Raw genomic sequence first — 20,510 nt, forward strand, 5'->3', positions numbered from 1 at the left:
TAATCCACACTGCCTCCCAGTTCCACAGCTCTAACCACTGGGGCCACACTACCTCCCAGTCTCTCAGCTCTAACTACTAGGTCTCCCTGTCCCTTAGCTCTAAACACTAAGCCATCCTGTCTCCCAATCCCTCCTCTCTAACCACTGGGGCCACCCTGTCTGTCCGTTCCTCAGCTCCAACGGCTAAGGCAGGCTGTATTTGGACGGAGGGAGCGTTACCTTGTTAGTGTCCTTCTCTTTCTGTGTTTTCTGGTTGTACCAGGGCTCATCATGGCCCGGGTGACTCTGCCACACGTACTTGAGCGTGGTGCACACCAGGGCCTTGCTGATGAGGATGCAGAGATACACAATCAGAAAGGCGTTGATCGACCTGCAACACAAAAGAGCAGGGGGAGCCGTCAACCTGGGGCGCAGCTTTCCAAAGACAAACACATTGAAAACAAGGCCAGGATCCGCCCATACTTCTCCACTGCAGAGCGCTTCTGGGATTTCCCCTGGTAGTTCAAAGCCATCTTCGTTTCCATCCCAGTGTAAACAGCTACGCCTGCAAACAAGGAGAGGAGCGTTGAGATCGACTCATTTCATAAGAAACACAGGGTTATAGAAAAAAAAGTTCAAAACCGAGTTTTGAAAAAGTCCTTTAGCAACAATTTCAAGAATTTTAAATCAATTGGTTGACTTTATGCCGCTCACAGAAAATATGTGTGTTATTTTCTGTAGCACTGTACTTGAAACCTTGCAAGGCATGCCGTTATTCAGATGGATCCTCCATAGATCTATTGAAGACAAATTGTCTAAGCGGGTTTAAAAGCAAAAAAAGAGCACACACACACACACACACATACTAACAGACACACACACACAGAAACAGACAATTAATCTCAGGCTGCATCCACTCAAGTCAATCGTGAATCCTTGGGAATCCTTTTAATTTACCGTAGATTTTCTTGGTGTTTTTTAAGGTGGCTCCTTTCAGCAGCAGATTCTCTGGCCCTAATGACCTGAAAACAAAAAAAGAGCAAATTCGACAAAAACTCATGCGAGGGAAGAATCGCTGACAGTCATCGTCTTCTGAGATGAAATTCAATTAGAATGTCATCTGGATCACATCTGTGCTTTTAACAAGCAAACATTCCAAGGCACTTTGTCATAATAAAGCAGAGGCAAGAGTACATTGATCACATTAATATCCTTCAAATGCAATTTTTTTTTTTTTGAGGACTAACAGGGAATGATTCTAGATCTGATACAGCCATCATGTATCAAGATATCAAAGCATTTTAAAAACAGAAGTTGTATGCGTCAAAATATCAAACCCCCTCCCCAATTACTATTAATGGTACCTAATCAGCAAAATAACTCTTATTACAATCACAAGTCCCTCTGGTGATTCAACACACAAATACACCAAGCGACTCTCCAACACTGATAGAAATGCTGGCTTCGGTTTGTTTTTTATTCAGTTTTGAAACTAACAGTACAACACAGGGGAGCACACTCACCTCACAATAGGCTCTTGGCTATCCTTAGTGATGTGCATTCTGCCAACAAACCTGCAAGGAACCACACACAGTCTGAGCAAACCCCTGCTTTATGAGTGTCATTGCAAGTGCTGAACAGTAGGTGGCACCAAACTGTTATCTTACAGCCATGCACAACCTTGCCTGCCTCACTTTCATTCAAATACTCCTCCAGGACAGGCAAATGCAAGAGTTTCACTATGAGCTACTTATAAACACACAGGCTGGGACTGGTTTTCAGCAATAACAAGCATTACAGGAAACTTGATGTAATATCCTCATAAGATTGAAGGTTTTGTCAGGTTTTATTGTGGGCACTATTATGACATACTCTCGCACGCACACATGATCCTTACTTATAGAGGTCCGGCTGGGGCTGCTCACACTCAATGGTGGCGCAGAAGGAATGCAGATCCTTCTCTGTGTCTGCCACTGTGAAGTGAGTCTGGACAGGAATCATGAACAGAGGAGAGAGCGAAAGACTAATTAATAGTGGGAGCTTCAATGAGGGATCAGATCACAATCAGGACTGTTTTGATCAGCCTTGACTATGCTTAGCTTTAGGGCAGATCATAATCACAGCTTCTGAAATGCGACTAGAACTGACCAGGGACAGCAGAACCCAAGTGCTTTCTGAAGCATGGTGTGTGTGTACGTCAAACACAAAGAGTCCTATTAAATAACACAGCAGGAACGAGCTGGAGCGAAGTTAAGTGAGCTATTAAACCTTGTGGGACTGGATGGAGCAACACCATGTGGGATGATATGATCTGGCTCCTAGTGCAATAACTTCTAGGAACAAGAGAGACCTGGGCAGAATTTCAATGAGATACAGCACTGCCTTAATGCACTGGCGAGATCACCATCTGCCAGCGTACAGTGTGTTTTCTTCCTAGCGTAAAGGCCTGCTCTATCCAGCAGCCCCCCAGTCTGCGTGGGTCCCTGCAGGTACCTTGTGGTTGGACTCCCCGTCCAGGCTGGCCGTGGTGACGAAGCAGGTGCCATCGTCTCGAGTGGACTGCAGCAGGATGAGGTCGCAGGGAAAGGTCTCGTCCTCAGTGACCTCCACAATATCCCCCACCTAAAAACCAAACCAATCACAGTGAGGAGGGCTGACACAAAGGGTTATTGTACACTGATGCCCTTTGCACTATTCACTGTCCGTCTCAAAAAGTGCATATGTTTCTGCTGTAAGTCTTGAATCTGACTTCTCATCTATTTGTGTGCATGTTCATTGAGACTTTTATAAGACTTGCACCTATTGAGAATCACCCATTTAGTTCTTAGTAATTGTGACATTGCAGGAAAAATCTCAGACATACTCACAGCTACACCACCTTTCCCCTTTCCCCTATTTGCATTGAACACTCCATCTATTTGAATATGTAAACTAGACTTCATTAAAGCTGAAAAACATGCATTGTGAAGTTCAGCACTGTTGCTGATCAAGTCTATCCCAGCTGTGTGCACTCTGACAGTTGAGCATGATAACCCTGCAGCCTGTCACTGCCCTGGAATTGTCTGGGATTGGTTTGAGGAGCCCGAGGCAGACTTCAGATCAGCACAGGCTCACCTTGATCTCCTCGCTCTCCTTGCGCACCGCCCCGCCATCCTCCTGCACGCTCACCAGGTACTTGTTCACCTCATTGTCAGCCTTGTGTCTGAGCCAGTCCTCATAGCCCTGCGGAACAAGACAGGCAGGTAAACATGCCGACGAGAAGATACTGTACAATCAAACACACACATGAACACACAAACACAAAGTCACACAACCACAATCCCACATATACACATAATACCACACAGGACCTTTATCCACGCACACCTTTAAAATGATATACTTCTGAGGCCCTGCTACAGAAAGCCATGTTATATATCTCTATTCAACTACTGTTCCCTTACCAGGAACTAAAAAAGAACATAAAGCAAACCTAACCTTTTGACAAATTGGGGTAAATAAGATCCAGGCTTCTAGGATACAAAGGTGAACATAAATACATGCACAGTGCAAGAACAAAGAAGCAGTTAGACACACTCCAGACAGGGCAGTACAGGGCAGCTCACTGCAGAATCCTTCACCGACGCACTGACCCGCGGCCCCAGCAGCAGCTCACCTGTTTGATGGCGGTCACTGTGATCACGAAGAAGAGTGGCAGCCCGCTGGTCACTGGACTGGTGGGTGTGTCCACAATCACCTGGGGGGGGACATTACACAGTGTTGCTGGGGTTAGAGGCTTGTACCAGGCTGCCTGGTGAGTGGCTCTCATCAACTGCTGGATGTGGGGAGAGCAAATAGACTGCAGCAAGACTATATTCAGTCTTACAGAGGCAGTGCCAGTGAGTGATATGAACAGTATTGCAGAACAGAAAAACCTGTACAGGGGGGATAGTTTGAGGCAACCGCAAAAACAAGAAAAATGCCAGACATGCTCTAATATTATCAGCCAATTCCCACAGATCTGTGCCAGGGTACACAGTGTTTGGCTGATAAACAGGCTTAAATCTCACTCTAACCTCCCCCACCCCACACCCACACACACCACACACACACATTCTAAACCAGGTCACAAGGAAATTCAAAGAAGGATTTTCTAAACAATCCCAGCCCTGTCCCGCAGTCAGAAATGTGCTGAACTCTCCTGTTAGTGGGTGGAAGCAGCCTCTACACACAGAGGGGCTGGCAAGACCTCCAGCTCTCCCCTACACAGTCATACACATGCAGCACTTCAAGAGCAGCCTGGTCTACCACCCAGGAGCTTCATGAAACAGGGCTGGATTGGAACAGGATACAGGACTGGAATGGGTACCAATGGTCTCTATTGCATCACACTTTCTAAATTTTGGATAGACACACTTTCAAACTATAAAGGTCACAACCGATGAATTTTGCAGAGGTGCACACAGCGGCACTCAAAATAACTACAGCGAGAAGCACCGCATGATCAGTGAGTGAGTGAGTGAGATTGCTTTGGAGAAAACAATTGCTTTTATACTCTGGAGGGATTTGTTTAAAAATGCACATGATCCTTTAGGAAGATGCTACGCTGACAATGCAATGGTTCTGCATTTGTTTTGCACAAGGGTAGCTGCAATGGCATGAGCCCTTGCTAGAATATAGCAGAGTGCCACCATGGTAATATTTCCATAATAAAACATAGCAGTCACCACTGCTGGTGGTCTGGTAATGATCTGAATGTGATGTACAAGTAATAAGACCTCCTTTGCATCGCAGTTTGATCCGTTCTTGGTTTAACTATGAGTTTAATAAGACACACCAGAGCTTGTCACCTATACACTGTGGCTAAGCAAGCTTGTAGTAAAACCTGGAAAGGGTGAAACCGCTATATAATAAGAGTCTTATTTCCATCCCTGCTATATACTGGTATCATAATGGGATTGCAATGAGATTTGTCGGCGTGAAGAGGCGCGGTGCTTCAGCATGCTGAGGGGGGCCACTGTGCTGGCAAAGGAAAAAGCTGGCAGTTTCCCTGGCACAATGCTTCAGAGTGTGGAGAGAATGGGACCTGCATGCCTGCAGCAACCTCGCACTGCATAAATCTCCTCAGCAATCTAGCCGAGTGAGCAAGCATGCTCCCCAAGGCCGAGCGGGCTCCTGTGGCTCCGGGATGGCAGGGTCACTGCTGCTCAGAGCCGTTCCTTCATTAACAACGCAGCCTGTACTCTCACACCCCCAATCCCTTCACACTGCTCACAGCAACCACTGTAGCCATGGAGACCGGCCTCCAACACAGCGAGAGGAATATTAAAACCTGTTCAAACATTCTGAACACCAGCACAGCGCTGGAACTTACATACCATCACACAAACAATCGACACAAAAAAGAAACAAAACTGGGATATTGAAAGTAGTTTGGGGGGGAGGTGGTCCAGTCCCTGATAAAGAGACAGAGGTCCCTAACTGCAACAAGTAATCTGCAAGGTTTTTGACAGGTTAAAAAAAAAATTTAAAAAACCAACATCCTAATGCAGTTGCTATTTATCTAAGATCATGAATTTCTTGGTTGACTGTTAATGGCAAGTGGGTGATCAGGTCTCTCTGTCTCTGATATACAAGTCCCTCCTGCTCCTCCTCCCCATCACTCACCTGCACCAGGAAGATAATAAGGAAGTAGAAATTGGCAATTCTTCTGAACTGTTCAAACAGGTTTTTGGGAAGAAAGTTCCACACTGTGTACTATGGAAGGCAAGAAGAGAGTCAAATCAGCATGAATATCAAACTGAAGGGAAAATGGTTTTGGTACAAAAACAAACAAACAAAAAAACTTTAAGGGAACACACACACACTGGGTTACAACTACAGTATGATGCCTGGCATGTACCACAGTACAGCAATCAGTGAAGAGGAGTGGAAATGCTGAGTGCTGCAGGGTTACTACGACCTTAAAGACAGACACATTCGACGAGACGAATGATGGCCATTCTGAGTCATAAAGCTTCCGTCACTCCCTCAGTGAAGACTGAGAAGATTCATTTGCATGTAGACCCTACATAAATAACAAAAACATGCATATATTCATATGATGATGGAATCAGAGCGAGGGGTATCCACGTTCCCGCTAGTCACTCGCCACATCGCCACAAGCGAAACGTTTTCTCTTGTGGCTCAACTATTTTCCACCAAGTTCACCATGGTGGAGAAAGCTTTGAAAAGTGTACTTGTTTAAGACTTCCCGCACATTCAACGTGTGCTGGTAGAGGAATCAATACAGACTTTAGTTTGATTTCATTTCGTTCAATGAAAGCCCTTTAGCTTGTTCACGTCAAATGTATGCCACAAACGCTGTGTTAGGCGGGAGGGCAGACGTTCTAATTAGAAACAGTCAGCGCACGGCGCTGCTTGTAAACATTTAAAAAAAAAAAAAAAAAAAAACATGGCATCCAAATGGAAAAATTCTTGACGCGTTTTTAAAAAAGATTAAAAAATTGTAGACATATTATTAGAATCAAGTTCTGAAAGATGTAGCCCAGGGAATACCAATGCACACACACACACTAAAATACGATGGTCACAGGGAGGTGAAGCAGTCATGGTTTCAAACATACCCTCTGGTCCCGAAAGAACATTTTCACAGTTGTCAAGCCAAAAACACGCAGCTTCAAAAGATCACAGCTAAGTTTTGTTTTGTTTGTTTTTTTCGTTGTTTGCGATCTCTTTAAAATGTATTGAAGTATATTTTGGAAAGAGTACCAGAGCGGATTCAAAAGAGGAACAATTTAATTAAAAAAATATTTTAAAAAGAAGGATTCGTCTCACTATGATATATTGAGTTTTAATGTCAGAATCGGTGCAATATTAGTTGTCCTAGGTGAAAGAACATGGTAAAAAAAAAAAAAAGGTTTTTAAACACAGTACTGCCTGTACAATTCTACTAATATTATTAATCACATTAGCACAAGCTTGTGTAACTAGAGCTGTGGTTGGTCAGGTAGGCATTAATATTGTAATACACTAATAGCACTGTCCTGCAGTGGAAAGAAAACCACGTCACAGTCAAAATAATGTAAAGGATTATGCAGTACAGGAATATCTCTGCAAACCTATTCAGAATTTAGGAAATCTGTAATGATGTTTTTTTCATGTAGGACAAAGCTTGGCATTTATTAAATGGGAGTCAGAGTTATAGTGCCCTTTAAATATACTGTTTGTGTGTACTGTAAAGGGTAGGGTCTGGCATTTAAATATCTACGTGTTTTCAAATACAATTCACATCTTTTTGCCTTGTGAAACAGTATGTTAAACTCGTTTACGGAATTGTTAAGTGGCTTTTCCAGTGTGGCTGAAAAATGTTAAGTTGCTTTAGCCACAGTGGCTCACTAAATGAAAGGCAAAGGGAACGTAGCACAGGCAATAAAAGGACTGGCTCTGAGTAATTAGTGCTGTTTACACAGGAGTGTCGCACACCATTGATCAGACACTCCACCTGCAGCTCCTCAATAAATCCAGGATCCTCCTGCTCCACTTCCACAGCAGCCTCATTCATCAGCGCAGCGATGGATAAAAACACAAACTCAGCCATTACAAAGTTAATCAAAAACAGCACTTCTGCAAACGTCTACATTTAAACTCGTCAGTGCCCTGACCTTCAAGGAGACAATCAGTGGCTGAAGATATGAAACTGGGAGGCAGGGTGGCTACTGAAGAACTGGAAGCCAGCGTAGGGACTGGGGGAGGACAGGAGGTTACTAACCTTGGAGGAAATTATCCTGTTGTCACAGAATCTGAGAGGGGGGTATGTGTTTGTGCTGGGACAGAGCCGGTATCCAACGTAGATGGTCCTGCTGTCCACTCTCTTTTCATCCCCTCCACACTGCAGAGTCAACACAACATTTAATGGTCAGCAACTGGCATGTACAGTACAGTAGCAGTACTGGAACTACATACTACTGTATTTATCCCTGCTAAATACAATAAAGGGAAAAAAGGGTGTCCTTGTAGAATACAAAAAAGAACTACTCATAAAAAGTAAAGTGTGTGTGTGCGTGTGCGTGTGTGTGTGTGTGTGTGTGTGTGTGTGTGTGTGTGTGTGTGTAGGGAAGCAAGCACAACACAATGACTGCCAACCAGTATGTGCACCCTTGCTGCTTGGCTTCTGGCATTTGTACTCATGCATAGATCAAGATACTTTAATGCACTGTCAAATACATTCAAATGTGCAAGCAAATTAGTTTTTTCCTTCAATGCAAATTCTGCTCCAGAATGCTCAACATTGTACAGGTGGAACAAACAGAGCGGTCCCAAGCATTTCGTACAGTATTACTACACAGGAGGGTGCAGGGTTATCAGGCAGGGCAGTCCAGCAACTGCAACTGCATTGCAGAAAGACCACAACAGAGAAGCACCGCTTCTCATGTCCTATGACAGTATACTATTATAACCCGGTAAACTTCAGAGAGGCAGCTTGGCATGTCTCGCGCACACTAATGTAGCGTGATGAAGCATTGACTTTAGAACAAGCACGAAAGCAGAATCAGTTGTTTCAATGATCTTCCATTTTCATTTTTAGACAGCTCTTTGACATTGCTACTGTAGGAACCAGAGCTACAGCAAAAACAATCGCTTTCTTCAGCGCAGCAGGTTACTGTAAACCGGGCAAATCTGCATACCGCACCCCCAGCTTAATTGCATTGCTTGGCACCAGTTTATTGCATGCTTTCACAGTTTAACAGCGTGCTGCACACAGTACCATTCACTTGCCCCTACGGAAAGCCCCACATTATATATAGTGAATAGTATTTTGTACATTATTTTGGTTCATCCTTTTAAAATATCAAATTGTGCATTAAACTACAGTGCCTGGAATGCTTTCTTAGACATCAAAAGTAGGCTAATAAGCTTAACACTGCAAACCCTCATGCACACATGAGTCCTGTTCTCTTATTACTGTATTAGCAGGCCGGCAGGGACTGTGCTCAACACAGCCCAGCTTAGCTCTACGCACTGCAGTAGTTCCCTTTTACCCACTAACAGTAACAAACAGCTTTGACGACAGCACAAACTGTTGAAACTCCAGTCGGCATAAAAAAAGCCCCCAATGCTACAGACCCCCCCCAAGACTCTGTCCCGTCCAGGAAATGCACAAACAAACCTCTTATTATCCTTCATGTTTTTTAATGTAGTGCCAAGACTGAAAGAGAATGACATCATGCTTATTATAATAACAATAATACTGCAGAGAATCACAGCCTTTGCCAAGCCTAACGGTACAGTGCCGTACTGACGCAATGCAACAGTACAATCTCCATTTATATTGCCTTTTAAAAAGGGACTACTTTTAGAAATACAAAATGTACAGTTTTTTTTTTTTTTTTCTGCAGTAGTATAAGGGCCTAATCAATAGTATAAAATTTACATTCATTATTTTGCAAGTGCAAAAGTTAATGTGCATTATAGTTGTTTTTTTTGTTTTTTTTTTTTTAACATTGAAACTGGCTTTAAGGCAATGGTAACAAACTTTACCCTCGCTTCAGATGCGACGGGCCGACCTTACTCCTCTCCAGATTTCTTATCTGATTATTTGCACTGCTGCTTGACCAGAGAGTCAAGAGCCAGGAGACCCTTTCCAGCAAGGTTACAGAACACATGATGTACAGCACATGACCGCAGAAGTTCATCTACGACTGAATTTTATCTTTAAAAATCATCGACACGTTCACAAACACTGCACCCTGTCAGGGCACAGCCAGCATGCACACTTTCTAATCGCCCACCGAAAATGTTCACGCATCACATTATGCAGGTCATGATTACATGTGATGGCCCTGGTGGGCTACTTTGTGTGACGTGCAATAAGATTTAACTGATTTTTACACTTCACCATTATCGGGAGTATACAGTATGCATCCACACATACTGTATCTAAAATGTTTTATCATTCAGTAACCATTTAGTGGACTTCAAGAGACTACAGCACATATGGCTTTTTGTAACCATCATATAAAGAAGTGGATTCACTGATGTCGAATGGTTTCACCCCAACATGACATTTAATTTAATTTGGGGTGAACAGGTCCCGGCACCTCGCTGAGCGTCAGGAGTTTTATAACAGAAGAAAATTTTTTTTTAAAAAAAGCCTACAGCAACAAGCTTGGAGGATCTAAAAAAAAACACTTAAAATACATCTCTATTTTCGTTTAGTTCCCCCAACAAAAAACAAGTGGTTCCTCTGTAGACAGGAAGGTGATGTCAGACTAATCATGAATGATCTATTCTAAAGTAAAACCTAGTTCTTGTTTGGTCAGGGAATTTCTTTCTGACACTACCATCAAGCTCAGAGGCTGTCACTTCAAATCCACGGAGCAGCCTGGCGTTGTTTCACAGGGAATTAAAGGGAACTTTTCGGCTCCACCGCTCAGAGAGGCTAATCCCAGATAAACTGAGTGACACTCGCCTCGCTACAAGCACCTTATCAGATATTTCAACGGCATGTGGAGAACTGCCAGTTGCTTGCAAGTGTTCCCTATATGAGACAATGTGTACTGCTTATAGCCGCGGACCTCACAAAAAATATGTGGAGGGCCACATCAGTATGCCTAACTACTGTACAACACTGCTGGGGACAACAGGGCTCGTAATCATACCGCTGCATTAGCAGGCCTGCAGGTCACAAACGCTCCGGTTTTAAGGGCTGGAAGGGTGGTTTAGTCTAGACAAAGCAAGTGTACAGTTTAACTGGTGATAACAGAGGGGCCACCTTGGGGCTGCTGTATTATAAGGACCACTAGTATATGGAGGGTTTCACACCTGGCATTGTCTTAAAGCACTTATGCATACAATGGCTTTGCATACAAGGGCCGGCCAGCTCAATGGTTAACAATCCAACAGCGGAATAATTGAGTGTAGTTCAACAGCATGCATCTAGTGGTTCCTCTCAATAACTGTTTGAATCTGCATGGACTGAAAACCATAATATTGTCATGATTTATGATCCAATAAACCATTTGTGAAAGTGATGTACAGACTACCAAGGAAGTACAATGTTGAAATAGTTGATGAGAAACCACTGGTCACAATGCCTCCTAGTCCCTCAGCAATAACCAATATGCCACTCCTTTCTAGTCAATCAGCTTTAGCCACAAAGGTAGTTGGTACTGATGAACTATCTCTCTGAAGTTCAGTGCAGGAGCTACCATCAATCCTGATTTAAACATTTTACAAACAGCATTCAACTCGGTTTTCGGTTGGGGAACTTTTTTGTTTTTTTTCAAAATCGCACTGAACAGCGAGCTTGATTGCTGAACCCAATATAAAGAGAAAATTCTGCCAATTATGAACAAACAACACATTCTCAGTTTGCTCTCGAAGTTATTCATTTACCTGCTGAGGGGACAGAGTTTCTGCTGACAGGGAGACAGGGAGATGACACAGGGAGCACCGTGAACACTTGAAGGCCGTTCATACAATGATTCACAAAGACCACCTCGCTGCTACTGTAGTCTTATCAGAAATGGAAACAGACACACTAAACAGTTCTGCACGGAAACATATCTGAAGCGATTAAGTCTATCCTGCACACTAGATGCTTCTGCAGCTTATTTAAAAACAAAGCACACAGAACGAAAACACAGCTGCCAATCCTGATAAACCCTACCGAATGCAGTTAAAAAAATGTTTAAAACAAAAAAACACACACACACTGTCCTGGCACTTCCTTCTCACGCCCCTGTTCCCATGATGATCCAGCTGTTCCAGCACGACACCAAACCTGTTACTTGCACCCACTGTCAATCTGGTTCCATTTAAAAAGCACAGCAAATTCTCCACCACCCTAGCCAGTCTCAAATGGGAGACACATCTACATCCTTTCATGCAGAATGGCGTGCAGCCTGCATTGGCCTGCTTGTGCTACTGTACATGCTTAGTAAATTAAGAGGACTTCAGACTCTAGCGCTGCCAATTTTCATGAGCACCAAAATGAACCAAACACACAAACACACACACACACACACACACACACACACACACACACACACACAAACTAAACGATGTGTTTTAATTACAGGGTGCCGGTTTAACTTGGCGTTGACAGGTTAACTCAGCTGGTGTTCTGTTTGTTTATAATAAGACTGAAGTGAGGTGAAGATCTCACTGCACCACAGCAGCCCAAAGCTAGTCCCCCTGCTCACTAGTGCCTACATGTATTCCCTACAGCAGCACAGCGCTCTCTGTACTCTGAACACAGCGCGTGCTTTTTACAATCTCCGGCCACTGCCTCTTAACCCATTCTTTTTACAGGAGATGTAAATGAATGCCAGCTCCTCCTTGACTGGTTCATTTGCCAAATCAAATGATCTGTTAAAGCAGATGGCATCTTACTGCAGGCGGTCTTCAGGCCAGGTGTTTAGAAGTGAGTTTCCCTGCAGGGCAGCATGATTATAAAGCACAAGCGGGTCTGAGGCACAAGGACTGACAGCACTGGAGACTGGTGCCCTCCTATGTATCCATAATCGGCGCCACCATTAGAACTCTCTACTCCACGTCTGCTCTTCAAGAACCACGTACACTGTAGGAGGCAAGCTCTTTGTCTTGCAGGGCACTTCAATGTATTTGCCTTTTTACTGCCTGCAAAATGGTCTACAGCCTAACTGCCTGGCAGTAATTTCAGGGATTGGATAAGACCTTCAGATTTATTGTAATAGGGACTTAAGCACAATGTTGAACCCAGTTCCAGGGGTGGAAATAAGACTCCTACTGCTTAGCAGTTTTACCCATTCCTGGTTTTACTACAAGATTTATTAGCCACAGTGTATAGGTAACAAGCTCAAATGTCTCTCACTCACAGTAAAAGCAGGAATGCTTTGCAATAGGAGTCTTATTTTCATCCATGAGGTCTTACTGTATATAACTGGCTTGTGTTGGGTTTTCGGTATAAAAATCAGCAAACAACCAAGTAAAATGTCCTTCCAGTTTCTAACAATCCAGCATTCACACAGTAAGAAGCAGAACGAGTTGAAACACTTCCCTAAATTTAGAAGAACTGAGAGAAATAAGTGATGAACATAAAATATCAGCACTTCCCCATGGTTTGGAACCCTGCACTATTTCAAGCAGTGCTAGAAAACAGCACATATAAATAACCCTGTAACACACCCCTGCAAGCTTGATGGATATCTTCCATTGCCAGTGTATTGAGAGGACCCTAGGAACACAGTTTCAACAATACTCCAGGAGCGGCTTCACTAACATGCAAAACCACTTCATTAATGTTGCCAATGTACCTGTATCAGCCTTAATGTACCTGCTTGTTCTGGCAGAGAAATTACTATTCAAATCAATATGCTCAATCACCTCACTCAAACTGCCCTATTAGGAAGGGCACTCTTCACATTGAGAACCCTGACACACAGTATGGAACGAACACAGCATAAGGACGCAGTGACTCAGATGTTATAAGAAGTGGCTTTAAAATGGCTCTGAAAACAAATTGCTTTGTGGTGACCCCAGATTTAACTCCGGACAACACAAAAAGGCCGGGGGATCAACGAGAGCACACACACCCTGTGATAAGAGAAGGGATTTTTATCGTGTTTGTGTTTGTTTTGTACTTTTCCTGGACCTCTTTTTAGAATAAGAAACTTTGCAGGAAAGCAAGAGTTTTGTAAACCTGTCCTGTGAACTTGAAAAACAGGGCAACAGTGCATTGCTTTAATGAACATTAAAACATGTTTTACCAGGATAAGCCTCGGTGAGACACAGCAGCATCTCATTTCAGAGTCCTTGTGTACCCTGCAGACAGACAGGTCTCATTCACACGGTTATAATAGCTGCTGGCACACTGACACACAACAATACTTTCAATAGGTTATCACCAGGCAACACGTTGCTGACAGTGTGTGAAGGAAAAGACTGATAATACAGTGTGTGTGTGTGTGTGTGTGTATATATATATTATATAACCTTGGTAAAGAAAACTCACTCGAATTGCAATGGGATGCTGAATGTGTCAGGATTATGCCTATTTGATTGTGGTATTGTGCTCACAATAGGACTGACATCAATCTGAAACCTTAGTTTATATTCCTGTTGCATGAAATGTTATTTTTCATATCGGCAAGTGGACAGTAGGAGGGCTCCGCTGGGGCCAGTACAACACTAACACAAGGTTCATGGTTTGACCTACAAAAACAGCTTTTTTCGTGTTTCCTCCATGAACATTTGCATATTCATCAGGATGTGGTTTGCACTGAGTCACTGGAGCATGGAGCAAGGCATACATCTCCCACCAATTCTGAGTCAAGGGAAGAACAAAACTATCAATGAAGATATCACACTAAAGTGCTAAACTGGTTTTCAGGTCAGCCGAGACGCTGACAGTCCTACAAGCAGGCCAGCCCTGTGTGAGCACACAGCTATCAGGCAAGTTCCAGACCAGCAATGAAAACATCCCTCCTTCGCAGAGAGACGCTCAGAAGTGAAATAAACCAGTCACACTGGTTTAGCTTGGTAATGCCACCAGTCAAAACACACTCCACGATGCAAAACTAACTAACACCACACACAATGGGTTCACGTGGAGGTAATTAAACAGTGTTGGTTTTGTCTCTAGATACTCCCAAGGACAAAAAGAAAAGTTAAACATGTCTACCCTGAGGAATGTTTGTTCTTATGGAAGCAAGGGACTGATACGCTTTTCTGTATTCATTTTTAGTCATATCAGCAACAACTGACACCTACAAGATCTGTGTTGTGCTCCTTTAAAGAACCAAGTAAGGATTTAGCTCATTTGAGGAGCTCATTTTTAAGGACAGTTGCGCACATGTTTCAAACGGCAAATTGAAGCTCCCTGGATATCTCAGGATGCCTTTGAAACTGTTGCAGAGAAAGTGTTATGAGATTCAAATGTGGTCATGTAATCTTGAATTGACTTACAAACTGTTTAAACTACATATGTCTTGACAGTAAAAAGACAGAGCTATTTGAAAAGGGGCAGGGTGCTGAATCTGCAATTCAATAAAACTTCAGCTTAAAAAAAGGGTACCTTTGTTACAAACCAGTTGACCAACTTGGGGCTTGTTTCTGAACGAAGCTCCAAGATGGGAGTGCCAGGAAGGATTTAGAGGATTCATTCTCAACACGTCTTTCCAGGATTCAGTGAACTTGGACAGGGTAAGCCTTCTCTCCTGCAGCCTACCTGAACTCCATACAACTGGAACAAAGTGAGTATGGAGCCCAGTGTATAGTGCGTGTCAAAATACCAATAAAGTACATTAATAAAATAACTTAATAAAAAATTCTGCGGGTGATTTTTGTTTTTTTGTTTTTTTCTGAGAATGTTGTTATGACCTTCCCTGCTAACCTATATAGCATATGTCTTAATCAGATTGAGTTACATGTCAGAGGTTGCAGACAGCATGGGGCTGATCTGTTGAAGTAAGCACTTCTGTCCGGAGTCCACTCTGGGACAAGACAAATGGTAGCAAAACTGAGAACTGCTCTGATCAATAACCTGCTTTCCTGATGAAACCCTGGGTATAAATCAAGCTGCACCTCTCGCTGGGGCTGCAGGGCTGTCGTCTCAGGGGCTCTGCAGGGCTGGGGCTTTCATCCCACTGTATGTTCATAGCTGTTCTCCTGCTCAGACACAGAGAGGTTATTCGTCCCAGGTGTAGCAGGCTTCCAACATGGAGAACCAGCCCAAGCACTCTCAGACAGCTGTCCCTTAACTCCATCTGGCCTGCCTCCTCTCACTCACTGGCTCACAAGCTCGCTCACTTGATCACAGAGGGGATATCAGTCATGTCTATCCTGTTTCAGCAGGATTTGACAAAATTCAGGTCAGCTGCCTCAGCTCTTGCGCTGATGGGACTGAGAGCAGTAAAATCATTTTAGAAAGTTAGTAAGGGAGTCCCACAGCTCTCCTGTTGAGGAGCTCAGCCACTGCTTCCCAGCAGAATATAGTGAAGCCAGGTTTCTGCTACAGGAGTGCTGTAAAAGATGCAAGCTGAATGATTCATATTGACTTGACAACAACTGTTTTGCATGCAGACTGGTATCTGTTGAAATATGGTAAAACAGCCTTTTACCTGCAGGGTCACACACACACACACGCGCACACGCACACACGCACACACGCACACACGCACACACGCACAGCTCTGAAATGAATGAGCTGCCGAATGAACAGAGCTTGATTTAACAAGCCAGAGAAAGACAGAAACCACTTCAGGAAGGGTTAGGGTTCTAAAAATAAATCACAACGAACATGCAGAATTCATTTCCGCATACTGTAGAGCTTGCTGTTGTGAAAACCACTGAATCCCACACAATCGATCCAATGAGTGACCAAGGACATGTGGATCAAAACATCAAAAACAGCTGTGGAGTGAGCAACACTCCTGGAGATAAAGGCAGGCCTGAAAAGCATAAGGGTTTCTCAGCGTGTTTACCAACACTTAGATCAGCAAGCATTGGATTCTGGTCTATCCATATTGTCACATGACAAGCAGTGTACAGCACGGTACATTACACTTTGCTTCCTCGTCAAAAATTCTGGTTTCAAATTGCTGCGATACAAACTCAGACAGGTGTTTACAATATTGTCAGAAATGCCTGCAATGCAAACTACTGTAGAACAAGCCCATGTTACTGTAGCACAGTAACACATAACAGCCCACCTGACAAGAATAACTAGTTATCTGGTTATTTATTTTACTGAAATGTTATTATCCTATCCGTTGCCTCAAGCAGTAGTAAAAATGATTATTCATTATATTATTTTCCAATTAAGACTGTAACCAAAATAGGCAACAAAATCCATCCCTCTTTTTTTTACATCTATAGATAGAGCCGTGGGGTAGCGTGATACCCTACATTGCATAATACCAAACCCGGACTTCTGCAAGGACACGATGTGCACGTCCACAATGGGACATACAGCAGACAACTGTGTGAGCCTGCAACCCTGTGGTTACTGACTATTGCCGTGGTAACTCATGCCTTTCCTCCTGTACTGGCACTGCCTAGCTCACAGCCCTGGCAGCTCACAGCTCTTCTGAATGACAATAATGTGCTGTACTGGCTCCCCAACATGAGTTATGATTTATAGAATCCACGATGCCACAGGCATTGCAGTGTCTCAGAGTAGCTGACCAGACAAGAAAATAATAATTTACAGCTGTATTACACTCAGTAATCTGAACTGAATACAGCAGTGCTGTTAAAGCAATATGGGAAAAGCACACAAGGAGCTTCATAATTGTTTTGGTTCAGTTCTAGCACAAATGCAATCATTAACAACTGAAAGGGAAGGCATGCTGTCTAATGATGCAGACTATATTTCAAGTGCTTTCACCAAGCTATCGAATAAGGGACAACAAAGTGAGTCTGTGAAAATGCAGAGGAATTAAACCCAACATTCCAGACTAGAAATTCTAAATAGTAATCCGAGTGAAGAATTGAAGTCCAATGGGTAGCAACACACACAATACTCCTATGTTTTTCTTATGTGTTTAAAACCATACCTTTTCCATGTATCCCTTATAACAACACTATCCAAACCAGATTTTCACTTGTCACTTTTTCCATTGTATTAAAAGACTGTCATGTTTTTAGGAACCAGTTCATACAAGAGCTTGCCCAGAGCATTTTTTAAAATCACATTTCAGCATCTGCCTGTGGTAGAATACCTACTATACTTATTAAAAAAAATTATTGGTTAAAGTCAGTCACATGGTAATTCAAATATGTCTGTCCTGATCCAAAATGGCTATTAGTCTGGGTGACGGGGTCCTCCCATATTTAGGAACAGGAAACAGGCATGTAGCCTCCTGGTTTCTTACTGGTCAGGACTCACACGGTTAATGAAATAAAATAACATGAAAGGGGATTAGACAATTATTGTACAACAGAAAATAAAACGGATCTACCAGAACCACTGTTTGAGTTCCTTAAGAGAAACAGGCACACTTCTCAGCTGCTGCCACAGCATGTAAGTGTATAATAACATTAACAGGAGATCAAGTAACTCCAGTGTGATCTGTGACAGCGTGCCTAGGACAGTTTACAAATTACTGGCGTGCCCAAATCTACCCACCCCATAGCACAGCAATACGTGGTTACTATCAAGTTAATTCCTTGTGAGCATCAAAAGTCCCCACACAAGCACACGACGTGATCATTCTGGGTAAATGCATACCCCATGCACACAAAACTAAACCCTATACATTGTGCATGCATGAGCTCACCCCTAACGCCACGGGAGCGGTTCGAAGTATGCTGTTCTGACTCTGTGTGCAGTACTACGTGGCTAGAGTAGCAGGAACGGACTGAATTGTCTGTAAATAAGTGCTGGTCGGTGTATAGATAGAGACCACTCCGAGTGGAATTGTGCAGTAAAATAAACACCAGCGCTGGGTAGCATATCTATTATTGTGGTTTGCTAAGGAAATGAAAAATACTATCTGTAAAGACTCCTCAGAAAAAATGCTGCGTCTGTTTCTCTGCATTCCGTGAAGCCAAGCAGAAGTACCGGCAATAAGATTGCGGTATAGACTAGTAGTGCTGTGTTATGACTCGACTGACGAGAATCATGAACCTCGCATACTGACAGGGATGCATATTCTGTGCACATAAAATAAAACAAAAAACTATATATATATATATATATATATATATATAATATATATATAATATATAGAGTGTCTTTGCATTAACGATAGACTTTTATTTCTGCAGAAGATAATAGTCTGATTTGATGTAACAAAGACTGTGCGTACATGACTACACCGGTACCGACACCTCACTAGGCGATGTGATCCTTCTACATAAATCGTAAAGCATTTAATTATTATTATTATTATTATTATTATTATTATTATTATTATTATTATTATAATAATAATAATAATAATAATAATAATAATAATACATCGGGTCGAACACTACACTACGTTAAAGTCTTCCGATTGTTTCTGGCCCGAGTTCTCACACGTGTTGCGGTATTTATACACCACGGTATTATATTATTAATAAACACTGTGTTACAATGCAATCACAATTTTGTGCACCGTACATGACAGAAATACTGCAGAGACACCACACAGTCCTACAATACATACCCAGCGGCTGAAGCAGCGACGAAACATCTTGTTCTTTTGTGATGGGTTTTATTGAATGCTTTTGATCTGCCGCACTGCCTTTGTGTCCAGTACAGTATTCGGTGTTATTAATTGTAAATATTTGATCTCGTTATCTTCTTCAGTTCGACAGCACAGCACTGTGGCGATCGTCACAGTGCTTCAGTGTTTCTTCCAATCACCGATACAGTCATTCTTATTGTAGTCGTACTATTAATATATCATTCGTGTGATATATTCTCAGCGCTGCGGACATACCCTATACAGCTTCATCTACCAAGGGACTCTTACTCTCTGAACCGCGGCATCTTAATGCTGAGGTCTTAGCATTTTGTCTGAATCGCCTCGTCGCACAGCCGCCAGCAGTGTTACACTTCTGACGCGCCACCATCCCAGCCAAACGAATACAAAAGTACAGTAAGTTAACAAAAAAAAAAAAAAATCTGAAGTCCAGCGGTAGCCGTTGCTATGGTCCTCCGCCTCCGCCGCCTCCTCCCGTCTGTCCCTGTCAAGCTCACTGTCCGCTGTCGCACACACACTTCCACTTTCGCGAGCTCCTCCCCTGGGCGGGTGCAAGTACAACTCGCGGGGCTCACTGGGAAGTGTAGTTCTTTTTTTTTTTTTAAGACGATTCAGCAATGCAATTGCCATGCTGTCCAAAGCATGGCTCGGTTGAGCACACGGTATGTCTGTTTTGAAGTATCCAAAATAGAAAAGACGTAAGTTACAGTCAAAATGAAGCACACGGATGCTCTATTTTAAACACCCAGCTCCAGCTAGTTAAGTTTTTATTTTATTTTTTAAACTAGATATACTTCCCACCGTTTCGGTATGTTTAACACACCTTTGTCAAGGGAAAGTGTGTTTGAAAACAAACAATGGAGGTACGTCTACGCCATGGTAACTGCATCCATGTATTTCTTGTGATGATGTCACAACATAGTTAATTATTTGTTAATCTACTTTTCCTTTCTGTTTAACCCTTCAGGCCTCGTGGTGTTAAGTCTATTTGTGTCTCTGATCCATTTGCAATGGGTATGGGTGTCTCAAAGGTTGGACAGCTCGGGGGTGCGGGTTATTAAAGCGTTAGCTTACACACATGGATTGAGAAATATACAATATATAACTGGATGCTTTATTTTATCATTGTTAAATTGGTCATTCAAAAACCGAGAACAAGCTACGAAAACACTATATTCAATGAAAGAAGAATGTTTATCAAATTCTTACATAATATAACTAGACTTTGATCCATCACCACCCACGTGAAAACACACTGAAGTACCGCAAATACAGTCCAGTGTATCTAAACGTTTCGTTTTGTTTCGCTTACACTGCCATCTTGTGTCATTACACGGTGCTTACACAAATTGTGATCCGATTCCCCTCATATTAATC

At 42.8% G+C, this 20,510-nt stretch overlaps 1 protein-coding gene across 5 annotated transcripts in view; it reads right to left on the bottom strand.

The window, feature by feature from the left end:
- LOC121295520 (phospholipid-transporting ATPase 11C-like) overlaps positions 1-19,632 on the bottom strand; it is a 32,149-nt gene extending 12,517 nt beyond the window's left edge. For 4 of the 5 annotated variants that reach the window (XM_041220245.1, XM_041220242.1, XM_041220243.1 and 1 more), the window contains exons 1-11: positions 19,095-19,631; positions 7,730-7,849; positions 5,626-5,715; positions 3,635-3,715; positions 3,094-3,201; positions 2,473-2,601; positions 1,877-1,965; positions 1,503-1,553; positions 937-1,001; positions 463-544; positions 220-370 (exon numbers count right to left, since the gene is read on the bottom strand). In XM_041220245.1, the coding sequence (XP_041076179.1) occupies positions 220-370; positions 463-544; positions 937-1,001; positions 1,503-1,553; positions 1,877-1,965; positions 2,473-2,601; positions 3,094-3,201; positions 3,635-3,715; positions 5,626-5,715; positions 7,730-7,849; positions 19,095-19,121 (993 nt within the window). In that variant the 5' untranslated portion in view covers positions 19,122-19,631. Of the gene's footprint in view, positions 1-219; positions 371-462; positions 545-936; positions 1,002-1,502; positions 1,554-1,876; positions 1,966-2,472; positions 2,602-3,093; positions 3,202-3,634; positions 3,716-5,625; positions 5,716-7,729; positions 7,850-19,094 lie in introns of all 5 variants that reach the window. The other variant, XM_041220241.1, reaches the window with a different exon arrangement.
- Between the last annotated feature and the right edge of the window lie 878 nt (positions 19,633-20,510).

The sequence above is a fragment of the Polyodon spathula genome, chromosome 20, assembly GCF_017654505.1.
Source record: "Polyodon spathula isolate WHYD16114869_AA chromosome 20, ASM1765450v1, whole genome shotgun sequence".
In the NCBI taxonomy this organism is placed as follows: domain Eukaryota; kingdom Metazoa; phylum Chordata; class Actinopteri; order Acipenseriformes; family Polyodontidae; genus Polyodon; species Polyodon spathula.